The sequence below is a fragment of the Syzygium oleosum genome, unplaced genomic scaffold (assembly GCF_021117445.2).
Source record: "Syzygium oleosum isolate NSW1041296 unplaced genomic scaffold, Sole_v2.1 Sole_v2.35, whole genome shotgun sequence".
In the NCBI taxonomy this organism is placed as follows: Eukaryota; Viridiplantae; Streptophyta; class Magnoliopsida; order Myrtales; family Myrtaceae; genus Syzygium; species Syzygium oleosum.
This window is the reverse complement of record NW_026607519.1, coordinates 811,894-838,246: the sequence shown is the minus strand read 5'-3', so window position 1 is coordinate 838,246 and position 26,353 is coordinate 811,894. Positions and strand designations below refer to the sequence as shown.

General features: G+C 38.7%; 1 protein-coding gene and 1 long non-coding RNA gene across 3 annotated transcripts; both read right to left on the bottom strand.

The window, feature by feature from the left end:
• On the bottom strand, positions 1 to 5,133 carry LOC115676791 (squalene epoxidase 3-like). Of its 2 annotated transcripts, none has more exons than XM_056305159.1 (8): positions 4,498 to 5,133; positions 3,040 to 3,151; positions 2,745 to 2,817; positions 2,457 to 2,625; positions 2,104 to 2,322; positions 1,396 to 1,671; positions 625 to 903; positions 1 to 295 (listed from the first exon to the last, which is right to left on the bottom strand). In XM_056305159.1, the coding sequence occupies exons 1-8, from the start codon at positions 5,029 to 5,031 to the stop codon at positions 191 to 193; spliced, it is 1,767 nt and encodes a 588-aa protein (XP_056161134.1). In that variant the 5' UTR covers positions 5,032 to 5,133; the 3' UTR covers positions 1 to 190. The 2 variants fall into 2 exon arrangements, with proteins under 2 accessions (XP_056161134.1, XP_030455648.2); XM_030599788.2 differs by having other exon boundaries at positions 2,745 to 2,919; positions 4,498 to 5,131.
• A 14,417-nt stretch (positions 5,134 to 19,550) lies between these two features.
• Positions 19,551 to 21,587, bottom strand: LOC115676836 (uncharacterized). Its single transcript, XR_008814912.1, has 3 exons — positions 20,702 to 21,587; positions 20,279 to 20,329; positions 19,551 to 19,882 (listed from the first exon to the last, which is right to left on the bottom strand). It is a non-coding gene; the product is annotated as an uncharacterized LOC115676836 (long non-coding RNA).
• Between the last annotated feature and the right edge of the window lie 4,766 nt (positions 21,588 to 26,353).

Genomic DNA, 26,353 nt, shown 5'->3' with positions numbered 1-26,353 from the left:
TTTCTGGACAAAGTCCTTTTTTCATTCTTTTTATCAGTTGGAGACACATAAGCTAGTGACCATGGTGGCAACTGCATGATCTCACTTCAAACACTTGAGAGCACAAACCGATCTCACTCCAAATTCCAAACAGCAAAAACGCAAAGCCAATCTCCAACATTCCTTCACGACAGATTCCATTCCACTTTCTTTAGTTATCAGAAGGAGCTCTGTAGAATGATGGAACAGTCCGAGGGAAAAACATTTGCCTCACTCCTTCTGCCCTGATAATAGGGAAAATTATGCCTGATGCCACCTGCACAAAAAATTAAAAGGGCTTTGCTTCAGTGACATGCTTGATACCTAAATCAAACGTTTATTCTCTGAAAACTAGAAAATTAGAGGTTTATGGGGCTTAAACGTAGAATGCTTAATGAAAAAATGCATCCAAATACAGAAAAAAAGGGCAAAACAGTGAGTTTTCTTGCAGAATTTTGAGTAACTCCTTGATTTAATACAAAGAAAGAAAAAGAAGCCACAAAAAATGCGTAATACAAAATCAAATTCAGAAAATGTCACGTGAGAATTACTTTAGCTTCGTCTAAATCCCTAAAGTCGGCGAAATGACGAGGCAAGGCTACTCACCGAAATCAATCTGGCTCCAATCCAGAGACGTTTAGGCGAAGGAACGGGTAACAGCAGTCGGCCAACACCATATATAGCCACCGCAAAGAAATGGAGGGCTAAACTTAAGGGACGTGGATTTAGGCCGGAAAGCAAAGAAATGGGTCCGTCTGAGAAGACATTTCCAAGGCTTAAATAATCAAAACATGCTTGGCGCATCTCTTTCCTGGCTCGGTCTGGAGAAGCAGAAAAGACCTTGTACAGAGCACCCGCCAAAGTGTTTATAGTGGACGCCACAGGCTGCAAGAAAGGAAACCCATCATCAGTACATCCATATGATGTGGTTTAACTTTACTTATGTGAACTGTTTTTTTTTCAGCTAAACAATGAATTTGGAAGATCAATGTTGTAGCACAGCTAAGAGAAATAAATATATCACATAAAGGAGTCAACATCATCATGTACAATCTTAAGAATGAAATCAAATAAGTGGAAGCAAAACCATTTCGAGCCGAATTCACTACCAACCTATCAATCCATAGTCGACTTTGTTAACTGCATAATTACTGCTTCAGTCGACAGAAGGCAGCTCCTACTCCTTAAACTCTGTGGCTAACCATGTATACTAACATCATGGACATTTAAACCATCGACATCTATGATTCCAATATTCAATTTAAGATATAGCAAGGATAGCAACCACCGAAGGTTCAATAAAGAGAACATCTAAGCTTGAGGACAAGGCCAACTCAAGAGCTCAGACAAGCATAAACCGCATATGAAGTAAATCACCTTGCGCAGGGTATAGAAGGATTCGAGATGTTGGCACAGTGCTGTTGCATCATGAAGATTGCGCAAAGGCTTAAGAAGATCCCTGAGTATCACAATGTCCGACAAGGCCACAGTCATCCCTCCCCCTGTTAAAGGATGGCGCATGTTGAATGCGTCGCCCAATAGAAGGGCTCCAGGTGTCGGGGAGGGATCAGCCGGCATACTTCTGTTTGGCATAGTCCTTATGTTGCCTTTGTCTATTTCCGCAATGAAGGCATCATGAAGTTGAGGAGGGATCTGGTACAAATATTATATAGGTTAATCAAAGTAAAAAATTTCGACAGTTGGGAGATGTTTTTATTGATGCCAAATTATAAAGAAATTTATGGAGAAAAAACTACACAAGCAAGTTCTTTCACGAAACTTTCAATCTATATAGCATATAGAACATTTAACGAATGCTGGGCATATTCAGACTGGTTCTGGACCTTCTGGTTCACAAAAGTGGTGCGAAAATGATGCAGCAAAGGGTAAGTGGACGTTGGAACAAGCAGTACATATTCAACACTACTAATAGTTTGCCACATCATTTTGCAAACCAACCCTGGTACACTTAGAATTGTGCATTATGTTTTAACCTAATTAAACATTAGGTAAGCTTCCGTCCTCCCTTTCCTTGCCACGCTGACTCCGTCAAAGAGGATTCAAGAAAAGATAGAATAGTAGTACCTGAGGAGCCACCACACTTTTCAAATATTTGGCCATTTCTCCATTAGCAATAGAAGGTAGCTTTTGACCAGGTACATCAACCAAACATCGAACCTCCGTGCTACTAATTGGATAAAACAATATAGGCGAAGGATCGGCGAGAATAACATGCCCATGGTTTGCAAAGGGAAGCTCACAGTTTTCGAGTGCAAGTCCAACAAAATGAGAGGGGACATCTACCTGTACAAATCATGTCAGAATGGAAAGAAAAGGACATTAACAAGACATAAACAATAAAGAGATGATTTTAGCTTCAACCAATTGCAAGCAGGATTGTTCTTCAAGTTAATACATATTGAAAGATAAGAAATCACCTTTGGCTTGCACAGTGAGCGGCGCAAGTTCGAGAAGCACCCATCACAAACAATTGTCAGAGGAGCAAATGCTTCCAGCTCCTGACCAGCCTTAGTTTTGTAATGCACTCCCATGATAGTCCCATTTTCTTCAATCAGTGATGTAACAGTCCCTTGTTCCAGTCGCACACTAGGTTTGAAACAATAAAGGAAATAAAATTATGAACAAGCGTTACAAAACAGATAAGAAAAAACAAAAAAAAGAACCAGTTCAGAAAAAAATCATGTTAAAGATGGAACGAATAATACTGGGGAAGAGTAGCAGCTTTTTCCCTCATCCTCCGTATGAAACGTCCATTGTGGAAACTCCTGCCAGCTACATCTGAATGAAATTTTCCCAAGGGATACGAGAGTCTAGTATTTTTCCCATCTTTAAACATAGCATAGCCAAGCACTCTCTGGGCATCAATTTCCTCGACACAATCTGCAAAGGGCAAACATTCTCACTCACATAAAAAACTGAGAAAACCAGAAAAACCAAGTATTTGAGAGGTGTCTTAGCTTTATACATAAGATAAAGGGCTGATAATTTTCTTATGCTTACCCTCAAGACCCAATTCAATAAGTTTCAGGTATCCCCCTGGCTGCAGCAGTTCGCCAACAATTCGGTCTGGTTCAGTCAGGTCTCTTTCTATAACATGAACTCTCCTTCCATCCTGCAGTGATAAATTTTGCAGTTCATTACTTAACATCAATTAAATAAAAAAGATGAAATAGCTTGATTTGACCCCAGGCCCATCCGTAATTGGTGCAGTCATTCATACATTAAAGAAAGAAAGGAGGGAGTATTCCCATTGGTTATGGTAATGTTTCGCTGTAGTAAACTAAATGATGTTCCGTGAAATTTATTAAGATAAGCCACCTAGGTGAGAACGAGACCATGAGTTTAAGCATAAAGAATATGAGCTCTTCTTTAGGCGACATTTGCTTGCAATGACCAAGAAAATGCAAGTAGCCAAAAAGACATCTATCACAAGAAACCGGCGGAATGAAACAAATTCTACTGTCCCAGCACACACAATCAATGTTTCACGAATTCACTGCCATGAAAATATAGATAGTGAGGTAAAGTAACTGAGCTTGCTAGCCATAGTTCCACCAAAAGACTATTTGATTAGGATTTATCCCTAAACTTCATAGTTACATAATTCTCGAAATGCTCTACTTCTGATCTAATATAGCCACAGTCAAATTAAGAAGTCGACCATTATGGCGACTCTCCAAATGATTAACAAGCAACTTGCACTCAACAACTTCTATTGACAGGGTCAGATTGAATTAACCCCCAGAAATCTTGGAGATCGCTTGTCATCCGCTATTCTAAACCGGACAAAAACAGACACCAAGGGGAGCTAAGTCTCCAGGCGTTATGTCCAGTTAACTATCCAAAATAAGAACAAGAAAACACCAGGAGCTTATTATGCTGTCAAATTGACATATCTGAAGACCAACTAAACTCCATCCCTCCACAACAAAGTCAAAATGCTTGGAGCGAACAGACTCAACCTAAGAAATTTGTTCAAAAGCCTGGGGTCATCATATGCCACCACGGATTATTTTTATAAAATATATTACTAGTGCAGCTGGGAAAAAAGAAAAAAAAGTGATGGAATGGAGCAAATGGCTGAGAATAACAAAGTAATGAGAGTAGACACTTGAGGTCGATTCGATTATTCTATGGCTGGCATTACTGTGTACGACCCATTTACATCATAGGAATACAGCACGACGCCAAACACAAATTACTGAGACATGAGATGCTTCACTTATGTACGTCACAAATGAGTTTGTTTAAATCCAAGTAATCATTTAGCTTATAAGTTAAAATTAGGAGGTTTTATGCAAAAATGAATTGACACAAATTAAAAGCACAAACACGAAGAGATGATCCGTAGCTCTACAGAATGCTGTCCAACAAGAAAAGAATAAACTTACTCGAGAAGATTATCACAGTTGATATGATCACTTTCTTCTCTAATTTCAATCAATGAAAATCACATACCTTGCCGAGGGTGTGCGCAAGAGCGGAACCGGCAACTCCAGCGCCGACGATGATCACGTCGGCGGCGCCGAAGCCATTCTCCGGCGAGCAATCGCGATTCGCGGAATCGCGCGGCGACGCTTCACGGGTGGTGACGTAACCTCCGTCCTTCCTCGGGACCTTCGCTCTCGCGTCACCATTCCTCCGACGCAGGACGTAGAGGAGAACGAGGCCCAACACAGAAGCCAAGAGAGTCCCCACAACGTAATGATGAGTCACCACCATCTCCATTCCCTTCCCCTCCACCTTCTCCTTCCTGGAACGGATCAAGCGGCGAGACCCAGATGAGGGAGACAGAGACAGACACGGCGGGATGGAGATCTCGTGCTCTCCTCGCCTCACCCTGTCCCGGGGCAATGCCAACCTGGGCGGCGCTTGGTTTCTTGTCTCGTCGTGCCGGGTGGCAGTTGGGTGGAGGGAATCAATCCTGAACGAGAACAAGTGGTTTCTGTGGCCAAGAGATGTTTGGGAGAGACTGCAGGGCGGGCATTCCATTTATAGGCACGGAGAGAGACTGCGAGACACAGAGAGACAGAGGGACGAAATCCAGAGTTACATCTCGAGTCGACAAGAGGCAAGTGGCTGGTTGACCGGAGGTAGGAACTGGCAGGTGACTGAGTTCTTGGCCTTTCTTGGGCTCAAATGCTTCTGTGGGACGCCACGGACACGAGGAGTTCGGAATAATAAAGCTGAGGCTTACTTCCGGTTGAGTTCAGGCACTACTGTTCGAATGAACGGTCTTACCAACTTTGGCCTTTTGCAAAGAAATATCAAGTATTAGAAAACAAAATCTTTGCTGAAAACTTATGCCTACTAAAAACCCCGCTTCTCTTACGCATTCAACTTATATGAAACTAGTATTTTTGAATTCATGACAGTGACGGTAATCATAAAATTGCACGAGAAATATCATTTGAAAATAATGTATCGGTGGGAAGATATATGAGTATGATGAGCTCATTTGTCTTGTATTTTGATTCACTCCGCACTCACCAAACATCTCTTACGTCATATTTCGCAAAATTGAATTCATCGGGAACTATTTTCATTTAATTTGACTCGACCGTTTGGTCATTTCTTCACATTATTATCTTTTAAACAACAGTAACGCTAATGTCGTATTTTACTAAATTTTGTATGGCATAGTGGCGTATAATGTTGTAAGTGATTGCAAATTGATTTTTTATATTGGGATAAAATAGAGTTTTCTAATAATATTTGGCACTTGTATAGCCATGTACAACAAATCCTTCGTTGCAGATTACGGCCTTTTTTACCGTTATCTAAATGGTAAAGTCATCTTTAATTATCTGTTCATTTTTTCAATCATGAAGGAGACTATCATAATTAAGTAAATTCCAACCAGACAAATTATTTTCCATACTTCATTGATCAGATAAAGCGCAAATTGAAACTTGAGTCATGGGTGAATAACTCGACCATGCCATTGCTAGTTTCTTGATGACGTGGAGGATCGAATATGTGTCGTATGATGCGTACAATATTCCTAATCTCAGCCATTCCTGGCATTCTTGTTGGGCGGTCATTAGTTATGTGATTGACAAATCCTCATTGATTGGGGCATTCCTACCATTCAAAATACACATTGCACAACTAACAAAGTGGACAAGTCTATGCTTCATGTGAAGATGAAAGTATGCTGAATAGGACCCGGTCCTGTAAGCGAAGAAATTGAGCAACTCTTAGGGTTTAGATCAAGTACGATCAATTCGATATAGAGAAAAATGAAGTCTCATATCTAATGTTCTTAATCAATCAAGTCCAAATCTTTTTCAACTGATTTCATCTTAAACATTTTTTCAAAAAGTACAATCAAGTCCGTAGGATGAACTAAAAATTACCTATGGGTCACTTCAAAATATACAAGTGTGACTTTTCACTAAACGATTAAGATTTAATCGAATTACTTGGAAAGTTTAATATTTGATTACACTTTTTTGGTAAAGTTCAAACTTAATTGAACCAAAGATTTTATGACTCGATTACATCTCATACGCTAGAAATCAGAACCTGTGTTGAAATTTTTCCGTTTGATTTACACTGATTAACTTGTTACTTTCTATGGTATTTTCGGCAATTTTTTCAGAGTGAAAATATTGAAAAGATCACAAAGATGTTTTGAAATGTCACTACAGATTTGCAAGGACTATTTTTTTTTTCTCAAATAGAAAATTAAACGGAAAAAATTTGGTAATTTTTAAAAGCCAAACAGGCTCGAAGTTTTGAATTATGAATCACATATTGCCTACTTATGAATCACACACACAAAAAGGAAAAAAAAACCATTGGAGGATAGCACCGGTGGTGTCTATTGATTATTGTACCTTCCACTTGCGTTTTGAGATCTACATGGTCCCCAAATAAATCCCTAGGAATTTGGCAGTGGGCAGGAACATTGTAGACTATGCTGTCCTATTTGAGATTTTCTATCCCAAATCTCGGTTAGGGATGGCAATTTAACCAACCTGTCAAGTACTTGCATTGCTCAATCCCTAATGGGATAGCTCCATTTGTTTCGCCGAAATGAATGATTTATAAAACTTTTTTTTCAAAAAATGATTGCTCATATCGCTTGAAATAATTAGTTAATGGAAAATATTTTCATCGTCGATAGAAATTTATGTCTAAAAGCTTTTGTGAACGATAAAAATATTTTTCGTTCATTCATTTTTATATGCAATACAAGCGATCATTTTTCGGAAAATATTTTCTAAATCATTCATTTTCCACGAAACAAGTGAAGCTTCAGTCATCTTTGCCCTATGACCTGCCTCGGCCCGGATATGAGCATTCAAATGTCAAATTCAGTACTTTATACTATATAATTTATTACATAAAAATGGTTCCTTATTCCTTTTTTTTTATTATTAGAATACTAATTGACCAACATTCTTCATTACATTTTCAAGAGTAAACAAGCCACACGATACAAAATTTTCATTATTTTAAGCGTTAAAATTAAGTTTAAGATAAATGTGGAGCAAGATGAATGGGGAGGCAAAACATAAATGTATTGCAGGGGTGGGGGGCGTATATGAGGCGAATATACGGTCTCCTCGTTTACCTTAGGATGGGCACAGAGCAGGTCTCGAACGGAGATCACGTCCCTCGTGAGTGCGGGGCGAGTCTGGGGACAAGGCGGGGCCACCCGCGTGGGGCAACGGTGGCTCGCTAAAACTTATAAAACTAACGCTAAAACTTATAAAATTACTATATGTTAATGTCCTTTTAAATGATATGTTACTGAAGGAAAAAAAAAATGGATGGTAATCCCTGAAGAGTGTATGGGCTCTTAAATGGTAACTACGAAAAATTTAATATTGGTTTGTATGATTTTCAAATGAATTGAGAATTGAGGGGAAAATGGATGATCTTGATGAATTCTTAAATTGTAACTGCCAAGACTTTTAATAGAATACAAATTATTATCCTAGGGCCATTGACCTTTAACTCTAACTAGTTGATTTGCATTGGATCGATATTCTCATATTGCTGAACAAAAGTAGTTTTTTTTTTCTTCTATGGATATGTGCACCGGAAGTCTTACAACTTGTCACGAAAGTGCAATTAAGTCTTAAAACTTACAAAAAGTTCAATCAAGTCTTAAAATTTGTCAAATTAGTGCAATCAAGTCCTTCCGTTAATTCCGTCCAATTTGGTTAACAGAAAATATTGACGTAACTTTTTTTATTTTCTCTCTCCTATGTGGTGCTGACGTGGCTGAAACAAGTAGAATAAGTATAAAATGACGTTGTTTTGATTCAAATATGATTTTTTAGTCTAAATATTAAAAATTAGTTAGATTTGAAAAACAGAGAGGAAAAAAGTCAACGGCAAGGGCCTGCACACCATACCGAGAAGGGCCAGCAATGGCAGGGGATGGTTGGCCATGGGTCGGCGAGGATCACAAGGCCCTGACCAGTGGCCAGCCACCCTCACCGATCATAGGTGAGGGTTGTGGCCCTCGCCAATGACGGCCCTCGGCCAAGTCTAGGCGAAGACCGGTGAGGGTGGGGTGGCGGCAACAAGGGCTACAATCCTCCCTACCTGGTTTCTCTTTTTTTCACAATTTTTTTTTTTGCTTATTTTTAAAATTTAATTTAAATAAATTTATATTAAAAATCAGATTTGTACTAAAATGGCATTATGTTAGCCTTATGTTTAATGATTTAGACAGGTCTTCACCATGTTTGAGAGAGAAAATATTATAAAAAATCACGTTAGCATTTACCGTTAGTTAAGTTGGATGGAGTCAACAGAAGGACTCGATTGTACCAATTTAACAAGTTTTAGGATGTGTTTGTACTTTTTGCAAGTTTTAGGACTCAATTACATTTTCGTGATAAGTTTTATAATTTAAAGCGCACTTATAGCGACATATCGGGCTTTGTATACTGAATTTTATTTATTATTCAATGCCGTTAGTTAAGACTTCACCAAATTTTCGTATTAAAAACACAACAATCATATTAAACAAATTAAAAAGATAAAAAATATATTGTACATTGAATCAAAGTTTATGGACAATACGATGTCATTATCCGAAAGAAATATATGACCAAGAACTGATTCATTAATGAACGTCGGTTCCGTGACAGCACCAACACAAGAAGCCTGCCACCTCGCTGAGGCCACCAAAATCTGTTCTTGTGGTCGCCAGGCAGAAAAATAAGAGGATATGTGGGGGAAATTTGTAATTGTATTTCTCAGTGAGTAATTGTACATGTACAAAGATGTATTTATAATACAAGAAGGTAAAGAAGAAATAGGAAAGAATATACATGAGGATGTTTTTCCTATTCTATTGTCCGAACATTCCAATCTTGAGGATTGACTCGAATCGTGATTAGAATCATATCAAAGATCAAATCGGATAGAATCAAATCCTTTCTCCAACACTCCCTCAAGTCGGGCGGCTTGTATATGTCGAAGACGCCTAGCTTGCTTAGCAAATACGCATGTTGTCTTTGACACAATGGTTTGGTGAAAATGTCTCGCAGGTTGTTCCACAGTCCCGATTCCTCGTGTCGTGACTATTCCTTCTTGAATTTTATCTCGAGTGAAATGGCAATCAACCCTATGTGCTTAGTTCTTTCATGAAAGACCGGATTTGCTGCTAGCTTAAGTGCGGCATCATTATCACAAAATAATTCGCTGGGCCCATCTATTTGTACTCCAAGGTCTGAAAGTAGACCCTGTATCCAAACTATCTCACAAACAATCTTTGCCGTAGCTCGATATTCCGATTCACCATGATAATGAGACAGCTTGATTGCTTCTTTGTTTTCCATGAAATTAAGGATCTTCCCAACTTAATGCAAAAACCAGGTGATTGATCTTCTCGGTCATTGGGCAAGTAGCATAATCCGTATCACAATATGCCGTCATTCTCATGTTGCAATCTCGAGATAAAAGAATTCCAAGTCCAGGATATCCTTTTAGATATTTTACAACCTTCAATGCTGCATTCATATGTGATTGTTTTGGACTATGCATAAATTGGCTGAGTATTTGCACCGCATAACATATATCGGGCCGAGTCATGGTGAGATAGATCAACTTCCCAACAAGTCGTTGATATCCTGATGGATCCTTAAGCAACGGGTCTTCATTAGGTGATGATGAACTCGCATCATATTCATGTGTCGTCAATTTGGCATTCTGTTCTATAGGTATGACAACTGGTTTGCATCATGATAATCCTGCTTCTGATATTATTTCTAGAACGAATTTCCGTTGGCTAAGACATATTCCTTTGTCCGATCGAGCTATTTCAATGCCAAGGAAATATTTGGGAGGTCCCAAATCTTTGATATGAAAAGTAGAATGCAAATATTCTTTAAATCTTCTAATGGCTAAGTCATCATTTCCCATAATGAGTATATCATCAACATATATGAGTAAATAAATTGATGAAGTACCTTTGGTCCACGTGAATAAAGCATAGTCATGCTTTGAGTGTTGAAAACCCGCATTTATGAGTGCAAGTGGTAAATTTGGCATACCACCGCGAGACGCCCGCTTAAGTCTATACAGAGATTTACTGAGACGACATACTCGAGACTCCCTGTCTTCGTAAACCCGTGGGACTTCCATGTAAATTTCTTCATCTAGATCGCCATGAAGAAAAGCATTGTGGACATCCATTTGATGTAATTCCCAATTACGAATGGCGAACGGAGAGGAATGAACGAATCACATTTCCTTGGCAACAGGAGAAAAAGTTTCATGATAGTCAAAACCTTCTCGTTGCGTGAATCCCTTAGCAACAAGCCGAGCTTTATATCGTTCGATGGAACCATCTGCCTTGTATTTGATTTTGTAGACCCATTTGCAGCCAATTGATTTTCTATTAGAAGGCAGAGAAACAAGATCCCAGGTATGATTATCTATGAGGGCACGTAGTTCAGCCTTCCATAGCCTCGCCCGGTGTAAATCACGTGATGCCTCCTCATAGGAGCAAGGTTCTTGTCCTCGATATCCGACTAATACAAAGACATGTGTTCTGGCGATAGTCGACTAAATGAGACATACGAAGAAACAGGATAATGTGTACCTGGAGAGTCCAATGTGGGACATATGTAGTCTTTGGTCCATGTAGGAGGGCGAACATGACGTCCCGGAGCGTCGAGGTTGCTCGGTAGTTATCCGTTCGTAAGCCGGCAAATAAGATTCCTCAACAAGGGCATCCGCTCGGAAATTGGCAAATAAGATTCTTCAATAGGAGCAAGTGAATTGTTTTCCATATCAGGAGATACTGGAGATTCAATGACTTGATTTGAGGATCCAGGATTTGCTGGTATAGATGAAATGTGATCCGATGCAATAAAGCCATATTGTGGATTCACAGCCAACTCTTCTTCCGATAAGAACTGTCGATGATTGCATGTCGATATAGGTGATTCAGATGAAGATGTTGTCTTCTGGAATGGAAAAATATTTTCTTGGAAAACAACGTCTTGGCTTACAAAGAAACGCCCTATGGATATTTCCATAACTCGGTAACCTTTCTGCAGAGGCGGATATCCCATGAAGATACATTGTAGAGCACGCGGACCCATTTTATCTCGAGGGCCCACAGTAGTCACATAACATAAGCAGCCAAAAACTCTTAAATGTGCAATATCCGGCTGTTTTCCGTAAAGCACTTCAAAAGGAGTCCGTCCTTCAAGAATTCGAGTTGGCATGCGATTGATTAAGTATGCTGCCGTGATCACACAATCTCCCAAAAATTTCGGAATGGAAGCTTGATATTTGAGTGCTCGAGCTACTTCTAGGAGATGACGATGTTTGCGTTCTACAACCCCATTTTGTTGGGGAGGGTAGGTGCAAGAACTTTCATGAAGTATTCCATGAGAAGATAGAAAAGATTTGCACTCAGTGGTGAAAAATTCTCGTCTATTATCTGTGCGAATTTTTTGGATGGACTTATTGAATTGATTTTTAATTAATGAGAAGAAATTCGAATTATAGGAAAAAGTTTGACTTTTGGATTGCATCAGAAATACCCATGTAGCACGGGTGTAATCATCCACAATGGTAAGGAAATAACGAGATCCATCACGATTCGGGGTATGATAAGGTCCCCAGATATCAATATGAATCAGGGAAAAAACACTTGTGGCTCGAGATGTGCTTGATTGGAAATGATGCTCGTGATTGTTTTGCCAAAGGGCATATTGGACAATTTGGATAAGGATAACGAGCACTATGACCCAAACGTTGATGAGAAAGAAGGATTTTATTGCTACTGGCAGCATTACATGGAACACTTTTATTTAAAAGGGAATAAATTTTTTGGAAAGCTGATCCAAAAATATAATCCTTGTGCAACACTACCTAAGCCCATCAGTTTCCAGTCGAATGGTCCCGAAAGAAACAACTTTCGGAGTTGAATATGACGCGACAAGAATTATCCTCACAAATTTTTGAAACAGATATGAGATTGAACTCAAATTCAGAATATAGAGAACATTCTTGAGGATAATGTTTGGGCTAAGATGTACTGTGCCAATTTTTGTGACATGAGTAACATTCCCATTGGGAAGACGTACAGACACGGAAGAATGAGGTTTTATGTGTTTTTCGGAAAAGAAATTTTCATCGCAAATTATGGCCATTACTGCACTTGAATCAAATATCCATGCATCAACCGAAATATTATTGGTCTTGCAAAAGTACCGAAAAACTAGCGCTTTGTCGTAGTCCTTAATTGATTCAGAGCCTTCATAATATGCTGATATTGGTCCTGAGTAATTGTCTGGTTGGCCCTATTAATCCCTTGTGCTGAAACCTGATAAGCAGAAAATTCTCTCTTTTTTTTCTTTATCAGTCGGCTTCCCATGTAATTTCCAACATGTTTCAATAGTGTGATGTGACGCTTGCAATATTCACAGTATTTACCTTTAGGTTTAAAATTTTGTCCAGCCCCTCTTTGTGATGACGTGGCGCCGCGAGAGCCATTGGATGGCTTAAAAAACGGTGCTGATGTGGCTTGATAGGAGCCATTTGATTCGACCAAGTGATGGGACGATTGAGAGCCGTCCGATCCATGTTTCTGATCTAGACCGTCCATTAGCAAACCTTTAGGGTTTGCTTTATTTTCTTCTTCCCAGCGAGGGACACTCGCCGCACAGTGCTGGAAATTGCAGTGCTGCCCGAGAGCGTTCTGAGCTTGCGACGACGGTCCAAGAACGCCATGGATTCTCTGAGATGAGCCCGCCGGAGCAGCAAGCGTCACACTCTCTCCAACTTTGACATACTCCATTGTGGCTAGCCGTTGGTTCTCTTCTTGAACAGCCAACTGATAGATTCGGCCGAGCGACGGGACAGGATCCATGGCCAGAATCTGTGAGCAAAAAGGTGAGTAACTTTCGTTTAGGATCAAAAGAAACCGAGTTACCTTCTCCCTTTCTTTAATTTCTCTGTATTGTTTGAGCGTGGTTTCGGGTCCTTCGAGCTGTTCCTCGGTTGCTTCAAGCTCATTCCATAGAGCCGACAGTCGATTGAAGCAAGCGGTAACCGAGAGGTTCCCTTGCTTCAATTTTGACAGGGATTGGGTGAGCGAAACAATTTTTGCACGGTCGAGTTTTCCGTACATTTCACGAATGTTGTCCCACATGATTTTTGAATCTTCGGTCGGTGGGAGTCCGGCCGCAACCTCGGGAGCTACACAATTCCCGATCCATGTGCGAACAAGTTGGTTGCACTTGCGCCAATGTCTTTGCATTCGGTCGTCGATCGGAAAAGGCACGGTTCCGTCAAGGAAACCGTCCTTATCCTTGGTCACTAGGGCTCGCCGGAAATCCCGAGCCCATGTAGTATAATTATCTGGTTCGGTGAGCTGTAAACCGATAAGTCGCAATTCCGGTCCGTCGACCGGCGAAGTGTAGATCGGGTCACCAGGTTCTGGACGGCCGCCGGCAAGTGGAAAAGGATAAGGCGTGTAACCGGGTTGGAAAATCGGGTAGGGATTCATCCCTGGACCCGTCTGACCCGTTTCGGTGGTCTGACCCGTTTCGGTGGTCTGACCCGAGCCATGTGGATGAGTCCCGAGGCCTGGATTCGTGTCTCCTTCAGATGGCCTGTGTTGAGCCCACTGCTGATTTGCCCCGGCAGTCCATTGACTCTGAACTGGGAACCAATGGATTGGAGGCCATTGGTTCTGGCTTGGAGTAGGTACTGGAATTCCAGTATGCTGATCAGAAGGCTGTCTGTCTTGTGCCACATTAGCTTGATCTGAAACTTGATTTTGGTTGGAAGAAGTTTCTTCCATTGTAGGTATGATTGGATCTGGGTTTTGATTTTCAGACATGGTATCACTGGTATATGGATGTGTGTGAATTCCTACTCGGAGTGCTGGTTCTGTTTTGCAGGAATGTTTTGCAACAACAAATCAGAAAACAACCGGAGGCAATTCAAAAAAAAAATTTGCGGAAGCTAGGTCAGGAACGAGGCTCTGATACCATGACAGAAAAATAAGAGGATATGTGGGGGAAATTTGTAATTGTATTTCTCAGTGAGTAATTGTACATGTACAAAGATGTATTTATAATACAAGAAGGTAAAGAAGAAATAGGAAAGAATATACATGAGGATGTTTTTCCTATTCTATTGTCCGAACATTCCAATCTTGAGGATTGACTGAATCTGTGATTAGAATCATATCAAAGATCAAATCGGATAGAATCAAATCCTTTCTCCAACAGCCAGGCCTCGTGGTCAATTCAGTCCCCGTCGCGTTTTGCCCTGAATTCGCGACCGCTCTCGAATCATTCGTTCTTCGGCCTTGGGCCAGTTTCTTATCACTAATGTGCTGCCAAAGTTTTGGTCATTGGTCCAGGTTCTAACTTTGTTACTTTCCCTTTCCTTCCTCGCTGACCATTGAACAAGCCCAAGGGGCTTTTTGCTTTGGACTTTCGTTTATGGATTTTGTTAATTTAAATACCTAAGTAAATTGTAAATCGCAATGCTTTTTTTTTCCATTAAATATGATTAACGAGCCTCTTGAGACACTCGTTAACAAAACCCTTCATTTAATCTCCATCGCTTCTTGTATTCGGATTTGTCTCGATAAGTTAATGGCCAATAATGCCGTACTAATCAAAGGTGAAGAAATTAATTAGTCATTCAACTTGGGGCATTTTTTGCATAGGCCTCACTTCATCTCATTTTGTGATGCAATGGTTCATGCGCGCACAATGCGCGTGAAAAATGTTTCAGTTAGTGTGATCGATTATTTTCGTTCTCCTCATTAACATTTTTAATGATGTATGTAAGGAAACCATTTCTTCTATCTCCTATTTTTTCTCAACTTCAGTTGTCCTGATATTATGGGATTGTAATAGTAAGATTGCGTAAGTCACATTTACCCTCAACTACTTCACGAAGTTGGGGCATATTTGATTTGACTTTTACTTTTACATTTACTTACTCAAAAATTTGCAAGTTACACACTTTAACTTTCTTAAATTAGGAACACTTGAAATTTCACAAAATACAAACGTTAACGCATAAATCTCATATATTTTCATAATTTTTTTGAAATTCGAATAACATGTTAAATGTTGGCTGGATTTGCTTTTACTTAAACTGAAACAAACACGGCATTAGACTTAATATTAGATGGGAGGCTATGATGCTGGGAATAGATACTAAAATTTAAAAGTTGGCTTTATATATATAGTATAGATAGATTATAATGGGACAATAATAATAAAAGTTTCGACATAATCATGAGTAAACTAGTCGAATGAGAAGACAGAAGAGAAATTGAGCCAAGAAAATTTTGGATGTGGACCACGGAGAAAGAGAGTGAGATTGTTGGCTGGACAATATATAATCGTAAGATGCTGGGGGTTTTGCTCGTTTGAAGAGGGAAGAATAGACAGCTATCACTTATGTAGAAATTCAAATGTAGTCTTTGAAATTTGCCTGTAAAACTATAGCATAAAGAGACGGGCATCTGGATTTACCAAACTCTAACTCTAATTGAAATCAATTGAACAATTTTATTATTCTTTTCTAACATCACCTAAAAATTGAAAAAGAAAGAAAGAAAGAAAGGAACTCTTGTGAGAGCACAACAGAAACAAATCAATTTGTCAGATGATTAAGAAAAAGTTGCATTTTTGGCCCAAAAGAGATGTCAAAAGTAGCCCCAGAAAAATTGTGAAAGTAGCCCAAGAGGAGTGGCCTATGGACAAGAGGTACATCCTCATTCCTGACCTCAACAATAAGCGAGAGACGTATGTCCAAAAACATTTCAATGGGCCCAAGAATTGTGATCCAAAAAGAAATTTGTTGAAAACTTTTCGAGTTCGATTTCTGAAGTTCACATTTGCTTTACATTTTGTTGGTTCTTGACTACCTATTTCCAGGAAGTAATACTGGATATTCAAAGTGGAAGTGACGGAGAAGAACAAGCCTCTTCTTCAAACTCAAATCCAAAGGAGATGGGTGAAGGCAATGGAGTTAAGGGAAACCTGCAGAAATAGAGCAGCCCTCTAAAAGCGTAATACTGGAGATTCAAAGTGGAAGTGAGGATAAACAAGCCCCTTCTTCATAATGTTTTAGATTACATTTGCCAATTCGAATGCAATTGTTTGGAATTTGCTTTTACATACAATAATATTCAGCAATTATTTTTTTGTTGCAGCAATCTAGGGAGAAACAGATGCCATCATTGGATGACGGCAAAGCAAAATCGGGGAAGCGACGTGCCCAGCCCAAAAAAAGAAAACACGGCGAGAAAGAGGCGTCAATGTTGACATTGAACGTTAAACAAGTAGATCGGTTCGGTCTCGTATATATAATTTGCTTGACATCAACAATGGTACTGGTTATATTCGGCAAGCTCTTCCGATCAAAGAGGCTGATGAAGTGGGGAGGTCATTTGACTAGGATAACCACTGTGCTTACGGTAGTAGTGGTTGTTGTTAGCAGTTTTGGACAAGAGGAAGTGATGTTCAAACTCCGGTTTAGGGTCAATTTGATGGTTTAAATTTCAGTTCTAAACATGTGCAATTGATGAGAGTGCACGAGGGAATCACATGGTCAAACATCTCTTGACAAATGTCATGGGCCGACACTTGAAATCGAGACCGTGCGGCACTTCGATCGCTCGCTCACTTACTCACTCAGATTGTAGAAAGAGTGTGTTTAGAGAGAAGTTTTGCGAGAGACTGTACTTCTATTGCTCAATTGTTGAATGATACAAATGAAGAGGAGAGTACCCTCATTTCTACATGAGACCTCCCAATTATAGCCGTTGGATTTCATCTTAATTTAATGGTGGAGATCTAATTATAAGAAATATCTAGAATACATTTCCCATATTACCCCTACGAATATCTATGCTTCTAGAAATATCTAGATATTATTTCTAGAAACTATCTCCTAGAAATATCTAAACGTGTACATTTCCTATATTGTCCTTGAAAATATCCAGAGTTATGGGCCTGTAGAAGTTTCAAGGCTTTAGTTTGGGCTGATGGGCTATCCCTTTGATTTATTGTGCTTATAATTTTCTTGGTCCGTGGCACAAAGCTATTCTTTGCTACTTTAAGGACTCGTTTAGTGACGTTTCTATTTTTCTGTTCTTTTGTTCCTCGGAATAGAAAAGAACAGAAATCCGTTTGGTAACGTCAATTAATTTTTGGGAGAATGACATAAACAGTCCCTGAACTTTGGTCCAAAGTGTAATTTGATCCTTGAACTTTTACTTTGTTCAATATAGTTCCTGAACTTTAGCCTAATATTCAATATGCTCCTTAAACTTATAATTTGTTCAATGTGGTCCCTGAATTTTTTGTACATGTTTAATGTAGTCCCTGAACTATACAAAAATGTTCAAAATAGTCCTTGAATTTAAATTAATGGAAGAACTCAATTGAACATTTTTATATAGTTCAAGGACTAAATCAAACATGTATAAAAAGTTCAGGGATGACATTGAACAAATTATAAGTTCATGGACCACACTGCACATTAAGTTAAAGTTCAAAGACTACATAGAACAAATTAAAAGTTTATGGACCAAATTGCACATTTGGCCAAAGTTCAAGGATTGTTTGTGTTATTTTCCCTTAATTTTTTTGTTCCCTAAAACATAAAAGTAAATAAGGAATAGATTTGGAACAGAAATAAGAAGTAAAAAAAATCTACTTCTTGTTCTCAGGAACAAAAAGAGAAACAAAATCAGCACTCTCTTTCAATTGATATTCTCATACTAAATCCTAAACCCCAAACCCCTAACTTCCACCTTAAAACTCTAAACCCCAAAATCCTAAAACCCTAAACCCCAAAATCCTAATCCCTAAATCCTACACCCCAAAACCCAAAATCCGAAACTTTAAAACCCCAACCCCAAACCCTAAAACTCCAAACTCAAAACCCTAAAACCCTAAACTACAAGGCCCTGAACCATAAACTATAAACCCCAAACCCTAAAACCCTAAACCCTATACCCAAACCCCAACATCCAAAACCCGAATCCATAAAACCCCAACACCCCAAACCTTAAACTTAAAACACTAAACCCAAAACCCAAAACCTGAAACCCTAAAACCATAAATCCGAAACCCTAAACCCCAAACCCGAAATCCTAAAATCCTATCCCCAAATCCCAAACCTTAAAACCCTAAACTACAATTTCCTCAACCAACACCCGGTATTTGCTTTGTCTATAAGGAGTAATTTTCTTTATGATTGTATTAAGGTCATCCAATTCTATATCATAATATATTTTGATTCTATTGCTAGTCTAGTTTTATCTAAATATGAATTATTAAGTTTCCACTGACATTTTTATAATTAAATGAAAAAATTGAGAGTAGAAATTTTTAGAGTCGTACCAAACGTATTTCTATTCTTTTTTCTATTCCAGGAATAGAAATTTTGTGTAGTTACTAAATGCGTTCTTGTGCTTAGAAACTCGTCTAAAGAATAGAAATAGAAAAAACTATTTCTAAACAGAAATTGTTCATGGAAACAGAAACGTTACCAAACAGACCCTAAGTGTATGGGCAGACATCTTTGTTCATCCAAATTGTGGTGGTAATGTAAAATATCACCACAAGCAATTCGTATGTGAATGGAATTGGTTTTCGCGACAATGTATGGATTTGCATTGTTACCTTTGATATGTGGGACATCGTTACTCTTACCCTATGCAGCTTGTTCATTTGGATATATCCCTTGTTCTCTGTTTATGTTCCTCTTGATGCAAAGCAATTTTTTTGGATTTTGCCATACTTTTAGGTGAAGGGTGTAATGAATAGGTTGGTATTGTACTAGAAAACACGTAGGACAGTGAAACAGACTATATGAATCTGGATCATGCTTGTGGCCAAAATATTAGCGGGGAAGATGTTGATATTATAGAAGAAGGGGGTGAGTAAGCAAGTGCTGACAGGACGATTACTTTGCTAGCATCCAAAGACTAGCCAATGCTACCATCAACACAGTGGTTATCCTAGTCAAATGACCTCCCCACGTCATGAACCTCCTCGATTGGAAGAACTTGCCTAATATAACCATACCATTGTCGAAATCAAGCAAATTATGTAAACGAGACTGAACCGATCCAGGTGTTTATTCCTATCAATCCAAAAAAAGCCCACTGAAGTAGTCCCTAATGCCCTGACATTCAATGTCAACATCTTCGCCCCTTTCTCGCCACGTTTTCTTTTCTGGGGGCTGGGCGCGTCGCTTCCTCTATCTTTGCTTCGTCCAAATCAAATTGTATGCTTTCACCATTGTAGTGCTCCACAAGCTGGTACAAATGCCTCTAATTTTCAATTTCAATTCCGTTCACCTTCCTCACCTGTCAACCACAACATAAGAGTAATAGTTAATTACTCAAGTTTCACAAAAACAGGACAACTTCCTAGTGGAGAAAAACCAGCGGCCAGAACCCACTGAGATCAGATGCAAATTGGCTTAAAATTGATACCCGGGAGCATTTTGTAAGTTAGCCAGGCTAAAAATTGACAGCATTGACTTTCTTCGTAATGCTTGTTTTGATTTTCCTTTCTACCTTCTTTTTTTCCAATTGGTCGGTAGTACTATTAAAATGGCGAGATTGATTGTACGCGTTACAAAGAAACCATAACCATTGAATTCTACCCTTCCAATTTCTTGAAGTGACCGCAGGAAATTTCCTCTGTTTTTTAAAACACAAGTTCAATAATGAAATTCATCCATCCCACGATGCAGGTACCTGTAATTCTGCAAGACGTTCGTGCCCTGCATTGACGTCATCCATCAGGACCTGTAGCAGTCAGCACTTGTTAGTAATCAAATATAGCTTTTAGATTTACCTTTCTAGTCTTCTTTCATGTCCTATAATAATCTTAACAGATTCAGTTTTTGGGACATTATAATAGTTTGAGATATCTGGCTGTTCCCTGCACTGCCACCTCTTGCACATGATGAGGAAGAGCATGGTTCCCAACCGATATTAGATCTTGCAGTCACAATGACCAAGTGGCTTCTCATATCACTTACAACATTCCTTAAGTTCAGCATACACATCCCTCATAGCTTTTAATCAAACACAGGTTATCGATCATCCTATCTAACAAAAACTTACTGCTGATAAAAGAAGTCAACAGCCTCTAGTAGAATGTGGAAGAAAACAAACCTGTGAAAGAATAACGAGTTGTTCGCCAGCATTTTTTGGAAGCTCCCTTGGTGCACGTTCACACAACCGCCGAGATGATGTGTTATACCAGTCTTCACCATATTCGTGAAGGTAGGTTGGGTGAGTGGAACGAATATCAGACCCGCATATATGTAATAACTTGGAAGCTTGTCAAACTGATGTACTGGAACTAACTGTTGCAACTGCGAAATCAACATATACATAGTACACAAAAAGCTGGTTACTGTAGGGGCTACTGACTACATCCATCATTGCTCCATGCTATGCAGTTAGAATGGGCTCATGTGACATGCAAAGAATGACACAATTATCCCGTGAGGGCGAGCCTTAGAGGGGAGCAGGTTATTTTGATCATTCTTATGCTCTACTTCAGTTAGAGATCGATGAAGTTAAATCCAAGAAGTCTTTCAAGTACTTCTGGACAGATCATGAGTAGAAAGAAATTTTGCATTCTGGTTGGAATAAAATGGTGACTGACTATCCAATGTGTTGCTCATTTCTCATTTAATAAGAGGTTTTTTTGGTGCTTTGCCTGAGAAAGTGGAAATAAAAAAACTTGAGCTTGCTGCTGTCCAGCATGCTCTTAGGAGTAATCACTCTGAGAGATTAACTGAGAAAGAGCAGAAAATCAGACTTGAATTGGGGCATCTGCAGCAAGCTGAGGACGCTTTCTATAAACCAAAATCTAGAAATACCTGACCAAAGCTTGGTGATCCAAATGCTGGTTTTTCTCATCAATTGGTGAAAGTAACTTTGGGGAATGCTATTACATCTCCGGTGGCCAGTCATGGAAGTACTTATTAGAGTCATGATGAAATTGTGGCAGAACCTGCGGGCTGTTATTGAAGACTTATTGGGTGCTCCAGATGTTAGTTGCTCCAGTGGAATCATCTCTCAGCTGAAGGAAATGCTCGACTATCAACTTTCTGTTGATCTACAGGATCTCGTGGGTGCTCGTATTACAGCTGAGGAGAAAGCCTCTCTTTGGTCTGGTCCTAATGGGTATTCCTCTCATTTCTTTACACTTGATTATCACCATTCAATTATCCTCTGATCAGATCTAAAGTTAAGTAAGACGTCGGTCAAACTCAGTCGACCTTTTCAAAATCTTTGTAAAAACTAGGGTGTGTTCAGTGCTTTTGAACACACAATCACATAATATAGTAAGTAAAACATCACGCCTAATGATAGAAATGATTTAGAAAATGTGGATTGACCTATAACTACTGAATCGAATTTTCCCATTTAATTCAATCAGCTCATGTCCATACATCAATACGATACGAATTCTATATTTGTTGAATCATTGTCTTTTACAGCTGTATAGAGATAGCTATATAACTTAACGACCATTAAATTTAGGAAATTCGATCCCGTGCATGCTCGGGCTTTGTCACCGGCATGCAGTGTATAGTCCCAGCGTATGACTGACTGGTTCGCCATTACCAAGGAAGGATGTGTTGTTTAGTGGCTTATGTAACATAGTCATACTTTTCTTTCAATGAAAGTGTAAGAATTAAACTGCTGCCCAGGGCTCTATGCATGTTGTGTACAACTATAGTAATTTGACCATGTTCTCTTACTGTCATTACTAATGCGGCGGAACTTGACGGAAGCACGGCATCCAACCTCTGCTGAATCAGAAGAAATCTAACCGTACTTCCCGAGCTCAAGGGTCAACCGAAGAACTTCAAAAGAATGGATTTGATCTATTAGGCTCGTGCTATTTTCACCCTTCAAATAGTTTTAGATATATCTTATAATTTAAATGGACTAAAATAGCCTTCACTTAGACCTCATCAATGGTAAGATTGATGAAAAAGGAAAAATATACCTTTAATATAGATCAATCAATCTAATAATATTTATCAACATTTCCTAAACTCTTAGTTCTTCTTCTTTTGTGTTTAAATCGGATTTACATGTTGGTTGTTCTTTTACGAGAATCATCTAAGATGCAATTATTTTAATAAATTTAATGATTGAGATTCATATTTATAAAACATTAATAAAATACATTTTATTTACAATATCTCTATAGAGTTCAATCTGGAATAATTCGTTGTAGTAGACAATTCTTTATTTCAAGTTTCTCTTAGGGGAATTTTTTGGTTAAATTTGCGAGTTCTTTATGATTATAACTGATAAATAATATATTTTTAATTAATGAAGATTACCAACAAGTTTCAAACACATTACAAAAATTTCAGCTTGAACACATAAGTAAGTAGAAGAGAGGAAATGAAGTCCGTATAAAAACGAATGGAAAATAACATAAAACAATATTGTTTTGATTAATACGGACAGTCTTGTATTTTCATATAATGCGTAGTTTCTGCATCGTCAATACATAGTAACTTTCACCCTTTCCATTTTTGATTTTGAATAATTAGTTCTCTTATTTTCATTGACTCAATAAGTTGGGGAGTTTTATAGCCATTAAGAAAGGGGATATAGCATGAGCCTTTTCTTGTACAAAGCTATTAAGAAGAAGAATCCCCATATTAGCAGGGAAAGAGCCCCGCTTGTGGGTTTCTGTAACTTCAACTACTAGTTCGAATTTGAATAAGAGCTGATCCAGAACTTAAGTCGGCATTTCGGGCTTTGTAATGCGTTCTTTGTATGAGGAACAAAAGATACTGTTGACTTTTTTATCATTAAGAAAGCGGCAAACCCTTCTCAACGAGGCAGGTGGAAAAGGTACAAGCAATCACCCAATCAATCTCCCCTTCTTGTCAAGTATTCCCATACTGATTTTTATGCGATGCCGCCAGTACCCTGTTCGCAGCAAGTGAAACAGAGGGGTCTTTTGATTGTAAAACACTGAAGGCTACGCTTGCTCGAACATCCAATTCAAAAGCCCGCCCTCCCTCCTTGCCGATTCTAGAAAAAGTATATATGCCCATGATCTACTTGGTGTAGTGATGGATTTCATGGCCGACGTCTGAGTCACACTAACAATTATCGATGGCTCGAAAAGAAACTCGGGCTTAGGTGCTCTAGCCACGCTAAAATGGGGGAGAGCGATTGGATGATTGCTTTGCTTGTACCTTTTCCACCTACCACGTTGTGAAGGATTAGCTGTTTTCTTAGTGATAAAAAAGTCAAGAGTCTCTTTGGCGTGTGCAACATTTGCCAGTTGGCTATTATGTAAAGATAGGTTTGAACTTCTTAATTTTGTTTGAGATTTGGACCTGAGCAAGTCCTTAAAAAGTTTTATCCAGACCTCGGGATGAGAAAATAAGAAAGTATTCTAGTCCTCCCACAGGAAGAAAAACAAACTTGAGGGACACAGGGGGTGAGTAGGTAGACCGGTTGTCGGATTGTTAAACAAGGCAATGTTAACAGGTCGGAACCCAAACCAAATCAAGAAAAATCAATTTTGGATTTTGGATTGAGAATTTCTCAATTGATAAATTCGATTTGGGCATCAAATTCAAGTTGAACAGAAACCCTCATCATATCTATCATTCTTTTTTTCCAAACATGAGCCATGATTTTCTCAATTGAAAATCACAGAGGATGTTATAGTGCCCGGACATTGGGGCCGACCCCATGATGACATGTATGTCATTTCTCGGACGACTCAATTGATGCGAGGAACGAAAGCACATCTTGACCATCTTTCTTCTATTTGCTCTCTTTCGGTGTGAGCTTGACCAACCAATTTTCAACCACCACCTCCTATGGATCTGGATTTGCTTGTTTTTGAGATTAGAGAGGACAAAAGTGGGCCTTCATTCGAATGGCATCCTCCACTTACTCTCAGATATTATTCTTGTAAAAGATAGATCTTTGTCTTATTTTGAGAGGGCTTTACATTTCCAGAAATTTGTATGACCTAAGCAGTAAGCACTTGTTTCTTTTCCTTCCTCTGTAGTTCACTTATTGCCTTTTGGATTATTCTATACAGATGTGAGGAAAAAGATTCTGAAAGTCAAAAGCAGCATCCGCATTATGTTTGGAAGTTCTTACAAGTAAATCAATAGAGGGGGAAATTGCACAAAATCTCTGCTAACTTTGAGAGAAGTGTGTATTCACCCCCGAGCTTTAATTATGACACATTAATCTCTTGGACTTTCATTTCGTTATACCCCACGGGTGAGAACCCAGCTTAGATTGCATCGCCTCATCACTCACATTACCACAGTATGTGAAATGTTCACACTTTACTTTGCACATAACTATAAATCATTAATTAAAACTCAAAAGAAAAGAAGATTTTGTTCAAATTTCATTGATTGCTTTTTCCAGTATATTTAGACCATAAATTTTCAAAACTTTTCCTACGTGATATTTTCCAAAATCAAAACATGAAATTCTTTCCAGCTCTTCGTTTTAGTAACCGAATAGATTTTCAAAGCTTCATTTACTTAACATATTTCCAAGCGTTTTGGAAGTTTTTCAACGTTAAAATTTTTAAGTTCATTGCTGTGAACCATTTTGATCCAAGTAACTCTTTTCCAAAAGTTGACTTGTGATTCTTCCCCTCATTAGCATAATCATTTTGATCCATGTATATATTTGCACGCTATTCAGCACGTTGCAAAATACCAACACACATGGCGCATGGAGTCATGCCGGGGCGAAAAATGACGAAGGAGTTTCACCTGATTAGGTCCCTTGAAAACCAAAAATTGAATGAAATATTTTGGAAACTTATTTGATGATAACATTAATAGAAGAATGTGGTATCGAAAAGGTATTGTGTGGATGTTAACCCCTCCTCGCGCGTAACCGAACCCCTGAACCAAAGTTTTCTCCTTCACAAGTACACCTAGGTATCTAATCAGCCTAGCTTTTTTTTTTTTTGCTTACTCCATCTTTTATTTTTAAAAACCCTGATTTTACCCAAAAAAAAATTAAGGAAATCCAAAGCCCTGACGTGGCAGCACTTCTATTTTTGAGACCCTCAATTCTCTGGATGGAAGGAGGGTGCTAGTGCTACAACAGAATTCGAGTATAAAAGCGTAATTTCCTTCAATAAATGAGATGAAAATACGCATTTATCTCTTAAATGTCACGTGCATTACACATGCGAACAAAAAACATAACGTAAGGCTTATGACCGCAACAAAACGAAAGTTCAAGGGAGTCATATAATATTTGAAAAAACTTAGCGGTAAACGTATAATATCCCCAAAAGTTTATGTGAGTTTTATGTAATTTTTCCTAATATAAAGATGGTGAGAAAGTGTGAGTGGAGTATTTTCGTTTGCCTGGGAGAAAGAAAAAAGATGGATAGAAGACTTTATGAGGTCAAAACAAGGCATAAGAGCATCAGAAAAAAAGAAAATCTAAGATCAACTACATAAATTAAGAAAGCGTATCCTCTCATTTTATTCTAGAAATCAGGAGAGATCGAATTTTGTGATGACAAATAATTTAATTGGGCGGGACTCCAACAATCCTTGACCATTTCCTTTCTCCTCAACTTTTCTCTCTTTCAACCCCATTGAAAAAAGTAAGTTACATTAATCACGCACTACACGCAAATAGTTACGAACGCAAACATAATTATAGTTAAATTGAAATTGTTACCAATGGAGAGTTAAAAACCGGACATGTGTGAGAATTAGAATGCTCGAATAAGTTTAGTCCTCCGGATTTATCGAGTACAAACACTTCTAT